Source organism: Pan paniscus, chromosome 13 (genome assembly GCF_029289425.2).
Source record: "Pan paniscus chromosome 13, NHGRI_mPanPan1-v2.0_pri, whole genome shotgun sequence".
NCBI classification, from domain to species: Eukaryota; Metazoa; Chordata; class Mammalia; order Primates; family Hominidae; genus Pan; species Pan paniscus.
In genome coordinates, this window is record NC_073262.2 from 99,383,263 (window position 1) to 99,395,112 (window position 11,850).

Genomic DNA, 11,850 nt, shown 5'->3' on the forward strand with positions numbered 1-11,850 from the left:
CCATGTGCACATTAATTACAGCATTTATTTTTCCCTAAAAAGTTGTTATTAAGCTAACAGTATATCTATCTAAAAAGTACTGTTAACTTAAATTCAAGAACATATAATAGTGGAGATGAGTAAACAAAAAAAAAAGTTTTTTACTTTATCAGCAGTATGTCCTTTATTCCATACATACTACTTGCCCAGTCTTATATTACTTGTGATCTTGAAATGGAAACCATGTCCTGTTATTGAACAAGCTCTTCTCTATTTTTTCATCAGAAAGCCACAAATAATATAGATAAAGCATTTTTTTATTTGCCTTGGAGCAATATATTTTGAATTAAGCCCAGCCTCCCATGTTTCAGTTTAGGTAGCTAAGATACATGCAGGTGAAAAGTAAAAAACTAAATTATTTGTCTTTCTACCTACCACATAACTATTTTAAATAATTTTCTTAGGTGCTTAGTTATCATGGTCATGACATCATAAAGAGTCCCACTTTGTCTTTCCCTTAATAATAAGCAACCTCTGTTTATACGTATTTGAAAAACTGCCTCATGTGATATTGACAGAGCTATAGTATTAAATACAAAGATGAATAAATGGTGTGAGTGAAAAATAGTGTATTCGACTCCAAGCTAGCTCAAAGGCTTACACGTCCATTTCAACATTGGGAACAATTCACTATAGAATGTGAAAGGAAAATGACAGAATATACAAATTTTTGTAGGAATAATTTTGCATATATACCACAAGATCATTATCACATATTAAAAATAAATACACTGTTTTAGGTAATTCTGAAATTGTCATTTCTATTTTGGAGTTAGTTACAAATAATAAGCCCTGAGACAGAAGATACTGGTCCTCACACAGCAGCTGCCATTGCTCCGTTCTCAGTTGCGGTGCTTTATATAGAACAATAGGTATACAAAAGCGTTTGAGCCATTCCGGTATTCCCACTGCTCTGATAAATGAGAGACAAGTTGAAGGCAATATCTCTTCGTAAGTCTAACTGGTCAACTTCTATACCCTAGGGAGAAAAAGATACCTTTATGTTTAATATTTCCAACTGTCAACCGGGACACTTTTATGGCAAATTAATAGTTTTATAAGTATAAGTAAGTTTTCAAAAGGTATTAAAGCTCATGTACTAAAAAAAATTATAAAACTATGCATATACCTTGGATCAATGCTGATTCAGTTAACAGCATCATCAAATATTTTAACAGTAATTTAAAGTCTCACCCACAAGCTACAGCAGAATAAATGCCAGATGAATTTTGGATTTTAGAGTTAAAAAAGAAACCATAAAAGAAAAAATACAATGGGATAATATAATCTTGGACAGGAAAGGTCCTTTTTATGATAGCAAAAGTAGCAACTATAAAGGGAAAGATTGGTATGACTTCATAAAAAACTTCTCTGTGTAAAAATAACATAGTATTAAATGAACACCAATGACCCAATGGGAAAACAATTCCTAATGCTATCACGGAAAGGCATATAAAGTGTAGGTTTAGGAGGGATACAACAAATTGACTCTAATATTACCTCAGGGGTATTATAGTTTTTCCCACATACATAACAATGCAATGAATTCAATGGAATAGATTAGACCTATGTTTCTAATCTTCCCCAGTATAAAAACTTTGGGTCAACTGAAAAAAAAATCTGCAACAATTAAAAATGATACCTATAAAGCTCAATTAACAAGATGTAACAATATTTATGAAATAACACTGTATAAACAACCTTTAATAAACCTCTTAGGTGTATTTGAAAACTGCCTCCAGTAATATTGACAGGACTATAGTATTAAATGCAAAGATGAATAAATGATGTGAGTAAACAATAGTGTTTTTATACATATAAAAAAAATATAAATATGTATATGAATATGCATATACACCTATTTTTATTTATACATATGCATATATAAATATAAAATATATATGAAATACATAAATATGTATAAAATATTCAAATAGTAAATTTATATATAAAAACAGCATCACTATAAAATATATATTCATATATTCATTTGTTTAAACTGAACAGTAATAGAAAAACAATTGTGCCAGGTGCAGTGGCTCACGCCTGTAATCCCAGCACTTTGGGAGGCTGAGGCGGGTGGATCACAAGGTCAGGAGATCGAGACCATCCTGGTTAACATGGTGAAACCCCGTCTCTACTAAAAATACAAAAAATTAGCTGGGCGTGGTGGCAGGCGCCTGTAGTCCCAGCTACTCGGGAGGCTGAGGCAGGAGAATCGCTTGAACCCAGGAGGCGGAGCTTGCAGTGAGCCAAGATCGTGCCACTGCACTCCAGCCTGGGCCACAGAGCAAGACTCTGTCTCCAAAAAAAAAAAAACAAAAAAAAAACTGTGAGGGAATACAGGAGGGATTATGAGTTTTAAAAGTTTTTTTCTAATACAGTGCTATGTTAAAATACATTTAAAAATTAACATATTTCAGGATTTAAAATAAAAATCAGACTTTAAACACAGATCATCATAGTATTGGCAACACTTTACCCTATCTTAAAAAAAGCTACATTAATACTGGTCTTTCATCTTTATAAAGAAACATGTGAATTACACTTGGAAACAGTCACAATATTCTTCACTATTCAGAGGTTATGTCTACCAGTTCCTGTCTGTAAAGCACAGGAACTACCTTGGGAACTAAAATGCTCACAGCCACAAGCTGTATATGTTCATATGGTTGCTGGTCAAGTCATAAGGCTCAGATGTCGAAGTGGTACCTGTTCCTGAACATAATTACGTAAACGTACTGAATAAGAGAAAATACATTTTAATATACGAGCTATAATTTACTGGCTGGACTTAGCTAACTGCCCTTATCTACAGACAGATGAAATGAAGTGTCTCAGTTTTAAAAATGCACAATACCTCTACCACAAGTGGAGGGAGCTCCAGGGCCTTCTGATAATAGTGGATTGCAAGATGAATCAGCCCCAACTGATGAAGGCCACGGCCCAAATTGTAGAATGATTCCTGGCAGGGCCCACGTAAACTGAGGTATCGATTAAGAAAGGAAAAGCCCTAACCAAAAAGAAAAAGATAATTCAATATTTCACTGATTTGACAACTATGTACTAGACCACTGTATTACCAGGTGCTGAAAATACAAATATTTTTTAAAAACCTATCTGCTTAGTGTCCTATTACTGTGTAGTATTACAGTGTAGTTAGGTGTCAACATTATAGCTCTTCTGAAGATGTAAGAATTTTTTTTAGCTAGGGATAAATATTCACAGAAAACAGAGCCAAATGTTACAACTAGTTACCAGAGATTCATAATCTACAAATACACAAAACTTTAAAAAAATAATTTGAAGTTGGCTTGTGCCGTTATAGGCCAATAAACTTTTTGATGTGAGATTGACGCCTAAAAGATTGAGCAAGATATAAAATAATGATAATGTACAAAGGTTTCCTCTCAGGAGCAAATTCACTTGAGTATACTTAACCTTTTAGGGTAAATTTTACCTTTTATAAGTTACTTCTCAGGACCTTGATAACCTCTTAACCCAAAAAACTGGATTTTTTTCTCCTGAAAGCTTCTGACTCAAAGACTATGGAGAAACTATTTCAGAGCACAGCTACAATGACGCTGGCTCCCTGTGGGTCACACAGTCCAAAAAGCAACTTGTTTCTTTACCTCTTCCCATATTCACTTTCCCTTTTAATAGAGCTTCAGCTTTTATCATTCACTGAAATTACAAATTGCAAAGGTCTGAGTCCTAATTAAGTAATCAAATATATTACCAGATAATTAAGAATAAATCAACTAATTTATGAATATAGAATATAAAATGTAATTATTCTCTAGATGATCTGCTATATAATAAGTGGTCACAAATTTTCCTTTATAAATAGGTAAATAATAAAAATGAATTATTTTAAATGAATGCATTTTAGGGGTAGTAATACTCGTGTTCAGTATACAAATCATACTTTCTGCATAATAAAATAACCTATTTGTGTGACTATGACCTCTATTCCACTGAAAGACACAGCTCTAAGTACCAGCAGACTATTCGACTGCAAAGAAATATCAAGTATTCATAGTTAAAAATGACAAATTTAAAGATAAAAATATGAGGAAAAAGGAATAGTAATCTCAGATGAATTGTTATAATGCAAATGAACCTGTAGGTCCTCTAATACAATAATGGAATAACTTGCTGCCCTTTAAGAAATGTTTAACAAATTTAAGAGGATAATCTGAAAGACTATTCAAGTAATATTTAGTGATTTAAAAACTAGCCAATGTGGGTAGCCACTTTATAGGTACTGTGAATTATCAAATTTAAAAACTGCAAAACAAATTCTATTGTTCTATTCTGTTCTGTTCTCCCAGATGGAGTCTTGCTCTATCACACAGGAGTGCAGTGGTGTGATCTCAGCTCATTGCAACCTCCACCTCCTGGGTTCAAGCGACTCTCCTGCCTCAGCCTCCCGAGTAGCTGGGATTACAGGCACACGCCACCACACCTGGCTCATTTTTGTATTTTTAGTAAGACCAAGTTTCACCATATTGGCCAGGCTGGTCTCGAACTCCTGACCTCAAGTGATCCACCCGCCTCGGCCACCCAAAGTGCAGGGATTACAGGTGTAAGCCACTGTGCCCGGCCAAAAACACACAGTTTAAATTGAAAAGAAAAGAGTTCTTTTGACATTATGTTACATTTCAAACATTTAAATCAAATTAATCACTAAAGGGCCCAATGTACTCACTGTCTATACAATATTAAATAAAAGTAGAAGTAATGAAACATTGACGATTTTACTTTTAATACAATATAAAGGTAAGAAAGATAATAAACCATAAAAAAATTTTTTTTAGGTAGTATAATAGAAAACTAACTACAGTCTTGTAGCAAGAAGAAAGAAGAGAAATTAAAACAGTTTCAGAAATGATGCTATTTATAATAAAACCTGCTTCTCAGAAACTTTTTTTATGGAAAATGTTTAACATACACAAAAGAGATTAGTCCAATGAACTTCCATATACTCATTACCTCTTGTTTCATCTCTACCTCCAACCATTTGAAACCTCCTATTTAACTATAAAAGTAATTGGAAATTTAGCTTCCATATTACTTTGAAGTACATGAATTTTTGTCCTACCAAGCCCAAAAACTACATATTTTACATATTTGATGAGTTAATCCATAAAATTTTCCTATCAATTTTTACCAGAATTTTATGAGGGCAAGAAATTCCATCTGTGTACTTACTCACTGCTACGTCCCCAATTCCAGGCACTCAATGAGCACTACGTTTAATTTATACACAATCCTACATTACTTAGTACAGCAAATAGTATCCATTAAGGAAGAAAAAGAAGCTTTGAGGAAAAGGTAGATAAGTATAAAAAAGGAAAAATTTAGAAGTTTTTGTTTTTCAGGATTTTTAAAAAACTTATTATAGAAATTTTCAAATATACAACAGTAAAGAGACCACCTTAATGAACCCATACCTAGTTTCAACTGTTATCACCATTTTAATGCAGGCTTTATTTTAACCAATTTACTTTAAAAGAAACAAAAAGCCCCTTACTAGACCCTGCAACTCCATTCAAGTCAACATTTTCTTTCTTTTCTCACCTACTACTTAATAAAAGACATGTCTATACCATATCATATTTTGGAAACATCAAACATACAAAAATGAAGTCACAGAAATGAAAATGCTGAAGGCAAAGTAGTGAACAAGACAGACAAGATTTCTGATCTGCTGGACTTTATACTTTTATTAGAAGAGACAAACTATTAAGGTAGACAACAAGAAACATAATTTCAAATTATTATAAGAACCACAAAGAAAATTTTAAAAGAACAATTTGTTGGTGATGGTGTAAGGAAACAGGCACAATCATATTATTGTATAATTTTTTTTTTTCAACTACTTTAAGTGAATCTTCAGTACCTCAGATGGCTAGAGACCTTGAGGACCAGACTATAAGGAAGCCTGCCAGTGCATTCCTCCAGATTCTGCCTGTGTCTTTGTCCCTAAAGATCTGGCTGTGTACCTTTACTATATCGCTGTAATAAGTCTTAATCATGAGTATAATTATATGCTGAGTGCTGGACACTGGGGTAAGTGTTGGGGACCCCCGTCGTGTACTGAGAGCATTGTGTATTACTTTTGAAGCAGGATTTTAAAAAGAGTATTAAGTATATTCATTTTTAAGAAACATAAAATCAAGTAACGAGAAATTTGAGTGAATTACCTGTACAATAAGAGCGTGTCTCCGTAACACATACTTCTGAGATGCCATATGAATAAAGGTTAGGCCTATACAGAGGCTATAGAGAGGTTCGTCAGGGTGAGTGCGAAAGGCTTGCACATACTGTCCTGGAAAATAAGCAGTGGTGTCAGACGGTGTGACAAGAACAGAGTTCTTTATTTCTTCAACACTTTTAAGGCCAAACATTACTGATTTTAACATACATAAGGTGGACATTCTATCTTAAATAGCAACCAGAGACCTATTAATTTGAATTTTAAAACAATGTATAAAATAAAACAAGTTCCCCATGAATGTATGCTGACCATGAAGATTCATATGAGGAACTAAATTAACTTTTTCTAGGCACAGCTAGACATTTCCATGTAAAGTAATACTTCCAAAATAAACCATTTATCAGCTGCAATCATTAAATCTATTTTATGACCTTAAATCTATTTTGAAAAGAATGGAGGAGGTGTGTTTTGGTGAACATTTTTATAGAATCAACTGATCTGTTTTATAAATTCAAATGTGGTGGATCATGGAGGTGAGAAGAGGAAAGTTCTGTTTTGTTTTTTAGACTACAGGTGTTGTTTTCCCAAATGTAGCAATTATTTGTTTTTTCTGAGAAAGCTAAATGTATCCAATAACAGAATAAGAATTTGGAGTTTTATGAATTAATTACATGTATTCCATATATACAATCATCTCTTGTCAAAAGCCTAATCATATGCAGTAGGGGTATTTAAGCAAGTTTTTCTCATAAAGGAATAACATATAATGTATCACATATAGATGAAAATTTCTCTTCCTTCTGGCTTCTATTTTGGAAGGAATGGCACCACAGAATCTCTTAAGCAGCAAAGATGGTAGACTGCCATTTGTCTATCATTTTAACCTTTTGTAAAAGTTTCTAATATAGGGAAAATAAAATATTTTTATTTTCTTAATATAAAACAATTCCACAAAGCACACACAAAAGAGGAATGTTTCAACATCTGATGTTTGAGGTTACTGGATGAACAATGATAAAAATAGGGGCCATACACAAGGAATCATGAACATATCAAATAGCCAAAAACCATAGTTTACTCATAAGAAGTAAATCTGGCAACACCACCTTTTAGGTAGTAAGACATGCATGCCTAATTTTAAGTTTAAACATTTAGTTAGTTAGGTATTTTTCTACTTGTTTGCTTCTTCTTTAATTTTTTTTTAAAAGGAGACTCTGCAAGTAATACTTGTTTACTTCTGATTCCTTATTACAGACATTCCTTATTATAAATGATTAATGAAGTTTCCTTGAGTTTAATTAGAATTAGTAACCACCACATAAATAAATCTTAATATAGATTTAGCTCCTGAAGGAATGAACTTTCAGCAAATCTTGAATGTTTTGCATTATGGCAAATTAAAATCAGGTGGCAAAAGCATCCATAATTAATGAAAATCATTTTAAAAATAAATAGGCCTAAGCAGGGAGAACTGTTGACCGTTAAAATGAATTTTATAAGACCTGTGTCAGCCTTTTACAACCAAAGCTTAATAAGAATAACAAATATTAATATTAGTAATTATCATTTTTGCTATTATATCCACTTACTATATGTGCCAGGCACTGTTTTAAGTTCTTTATATTGATTCATTTAATTTTCACAATTATCTACAAAGTAGGTCCAATTATTATCTCCATTTTAGAGATCAAGAAACTGAGGCAGGAGGAGGTAGAATAATTTGTCACAGTGGGGCTGATAATTAACCCAGACAGTTCCAATCCAGAGGCTAGGCTCTTCACCACACTATTTATGCTTGACAAAGTCACATGCCAGGACACTTACCAAGCGCATGCTTAAAACTACCAGATACAAATGCATTGTGTCCATTTAAGACACATAGGGCATGATTTTCTGGGTTTTTCAGCATCAAACGGAGACAGAAGCGATGATGTCGTACATCTTGGGAGTGCATGGTAACTTGATTGAAAATGTTCCAGAGCTGGGGTTTATTGACATTTTCCATTACCATTATCCTAAAATTGCAGGAAGAGGGTGAGGGAGAAAATAATGTAAAAATCTTCCTGATTTCTAAAAATGAAACCCTTCAGTGCTGTCCTACCAGCACTGAAATGTACCATCCTCCAACAAGGAAAAGCAGATAGTTTCAATCTATTTAAAGCAAAACTCTCCTACGCAATAAAAGATTTTTCCCAGAAAATGTTGCTTAAATTAGTGTTTCTACATCTTATTTCTACTTTCAACAAAACTTTTAAACTAAAACAGGAGCAAGTGGTTTAGGTTTCACTTTTTCTCTCCTTGCCCACTATAGCTGCAGTACCGAATAACAATTCATAATAATATTTGCCAGGCATTGGCTGGGCAGCGTGACTCACGCCTGTAATCCCAGCAATTTGGGAGGCTGAAGCACCTGAGGTCGGGAGTTGGAGATCAGCCTGACCAACATGGAGAAACCCCATCTCTACTAAAAATACAAAATGAGCTGGGCCTGGTGGCACACGCCTGTAATCCCAGCTACTTGGGAGGCTGAGGCAGGAGAATCCCTTGAACCTGGGAGGCGGAGGTTGCGGTGAGCCGAGACTGTGTCATTGCACTCCAGCCTGGGCAACAGGAGCAAAACTCCATCTCAAATAATAATAATTATTATAATAATAATTGCCAGGCATTATTAAAAAGGCATAACAACTCCTTTAACCTTCATCATAACCCTATGAGATGGCAGTATTATGATATCCTTTTATAAGTGGGAAGACTGTGGCACTAGAGATTACCTAACTAGCCTAAGGTCACGCAGCCAGTAGGCGTCAGGGCTGGGATTTGAACCCAGAAAGTCTGGTCCTAGAGTGCATCTTCTTATATACTGCCTCTGAGAATCACCAATTAACCAGTTTATTGTTTAATAGGAGAGCCAAAAGTAAAGTAGCTTCTCAATCAAAGTACATGTACTTACTCTATTAAAGAATCTAATTAAAATAAATAACTGGGAAATCACCTGATATAGTTGTATGCCTTTCTGAAATTTTTGTCCAGAATTGCAGCAGACAGACCAAAGTATTCTAGTTCTTTGCGTTTTTGCCTGTCATCATAAAATGAGTAATATTCCAATGAGGAATCTACAAGCAACTCAGCCTCTTGAAATCGGGATAGGTCACATAAGGAGTATATGGCCTTCAACAGAAGATTCCACCAGTCATCCTTTGTCAAGACGCTTGTGAGCACAGCAAATATTGCTAAAATGAGACCAATGAAAACCAGTTAGGACACTGTATTTCCAGAAAAAGCAGTATTAGAAAAATTCACATCATCAATTTCAAGACAAGTTTAATAACCATGAGCCTAAATTGTTGCCAATGCTCTCCGAACAAAGATGAGAAGGGGTAGTTGCTTGCTTACACTCCTTCAATACTATCCGCTTCTTCTCTGCCAGTTTAACAACCTGCATTCCCAGGCACCTGATTTGGACTTGGTCTCTACAAGTTCCAGCTAGTTCCATCTGCATTTCTCCTTGCTAGCTAGGATATATCTCCTCCAGGGTAGAACAAGTATACTTTCTATGACTGTAATCCCATAGGGAAGCGGTCCCCAACCTTTTTGGCACCAAGGACCAGTTTCATGCAAGGCAATTTTCCCATGGACCAGGGCTGAGAAGGATGGTTTCAGGCTAATTCAAGCACATTACATTTATTGTGCACTTTATTTCCATTATTATTGTTGTAATATATAATGAGATAATTGTACAACTCACCATAATGTAGAATCAGTGGGAGCCCTGAGCTTGTTTTCCTGCAACTAGACAGTACCATCTGGGGGCGATGGGAGACAGTGACAGATCATCAGGCATTCAATTCTTATAAGGAGCGTGCAACCTAGATCCCTCGCATGGGCAGTTTACAATAGGGTTTGCGCTCCTATGAGAATCTAACGCTGCCGCTGATCTGACAGGAGGGGAAGCTCAGGTGGGAATGTTCGCCTGCCCACCCACTGCTCACCTCCTGCTGTGTGGCCCAGTCCCTAGCAGGCCACGGGCTGGTACCGGGGTTGGGGACCCCAGTGATAGAGGATTACGTACACACAGGCATTCAAATGTTTGCTCAGCAAAAGACTTCAAATTCATACTTTGAGATTCAAGTTGTTCTTGATCTTTTTCTGATCTCAAGTCTCTTTAACAACCTCCTTCTCTTCCTTAATTCTCTGTAAAAAGCCTCCCTTTGATAGCCCTTAAAGAATATCAAAAGCCATAAAAAATTTTACTGTCTTTGATCCAATAATTTTCCTTCTGAGAATCTATCCTAAACAAAATATGGACAAATCTGTATGTATGAAAATGCTTACTATATTACTGCTTATAAAACTGTCAAAAGTGATCATATGCCAAAAAGAAAATGATTAAATTATGGAACCACTATCCAATGGAATATTACACATTCCTTAAATATAACTATGAAGAGAACAGAGCAAGATGATAAAATGTCTATGAGAAAATGTAAAGTGAAAAGATCACAGTACAAAGTTGCATGTAACATAAAAAGGCTTAGTTCACCCTATCCTGGTACACCAGCGTAATGTGATCCTCACCATGATAAAATTTACAAAACAAAACAACAAAACCTTATGAGCCTAAGAAAAACTAACCATGGACCTCCAGTGAGGAATTACTGAAAGAAAACAGGCAGATCACACAGGGAGAAAAATACAACATAAGGAAACACGGTTAAAAACACAAGCTGCAGAGGTAGAAGCTGTAGTCTTTTAAAGTTATATTACTTAAGACTAGGTCACAGCAACTTATTTTCAAAGAGTTTCTATGACTATTGCTACATTTGTTAAAAATTATTTCATAGAGAATGGAATATATATAAGTGAAGTCTCTGGACAAATCATCTATACTGTCATCTAATCTTCACAAATTTCTTAAAATATATTCTTTTTAAAAAGTCAAAGTGTTGTTTTACTTCTTTCACAGATCCAAGCAGATGCTTTCCTTTTAATTTTTTTAATTTAAAGTATTTACATTTAGCCTTTCCTTTTTAACATCGAATGAGTTTATTACACTTGAGAGATTTAGATTGGAAAATTTCATTTTATTTGAAAAGTATATTTTCAATTAGATTGCAGTCCAGTGTTACTTCATGAGTCTTTTTCAATTCAGCCAAATTTTATATAACATAATGCAAATGAAGTTATTACCTTTTGCATCACAATTTGCTGACTCTTGGTCATTGCTGTCTGATATTTTGTCTCTCGATACTTTAATAAGATAAAGATGCCTCTCTCCAGACTTGGAACTGGATATCAAACAAACTTGGGCTCGATTCATTGCTACCTGAATTAAAGATGAAAATTTCAGATTCTTTAAACAATAACTGTTTTGTTTAGAGACAAAGTCTTGTTATGTTGGCTCAGGCTGGATTTGAACTCCTAAGCTCAAGTGATCCTCTCACCTTAGCCTCGCAAGTAGCTGGGACCACAGGCACATGCCACCATACCCAGCTCTAAACAATAATTTTTTAAAGAAAACCTATGGGTCACAGATGCCACAAGACTGAAAGCTCCCTTAGTAAGAAAAAAGGAAACCAAATTACTATATT

General features: G+C 34.7%; 1 protein-coding gene across 2 annotated transcripts in view; it reads right to left on the reverse strand.

Annotated features, from left to right (window-relative positions):
• Positions 1-591: 591 nt before the first annotated feature.
• GTF3C3 (general transcription factor IIIC subunit 3) overlaps positions 592-11,850 on the reverse strand; it is a 35,830-nt gene continuing 24,571 nt past the window's right edge. For both annotated transcript variants that reach the window (XM_003825300.6, XM_034954720.3), the window contains exons 13-18: positions 11,450-11,585; positions 9,255-9,492; positions 8,087-8,277; positions 6,249-6,373; positions 2,900-3,052; positions 592-1,018 (exon numbers count right to left, since the gene is read on the reverse strand). In XM_003825300.6, coding sequence (XP_003825348.2) covers positions 896-1,018; positions 2,900-3,052; positions 6,249-6,373; positions 8,087-8,277; positions 9,255-9,492; positions 11,450-11,585 — 966 coding nt within the window. In that variant the 3' untranslated portion in view covers positions 592-895. The remainder of the gene's footprint in view (positions 1,019-2,899; positions 3,053-6,248; positions 6,374-8,086; positions 8,278-9,254; positions 9,493-11,449; positions 11,586-11,850) is intronic.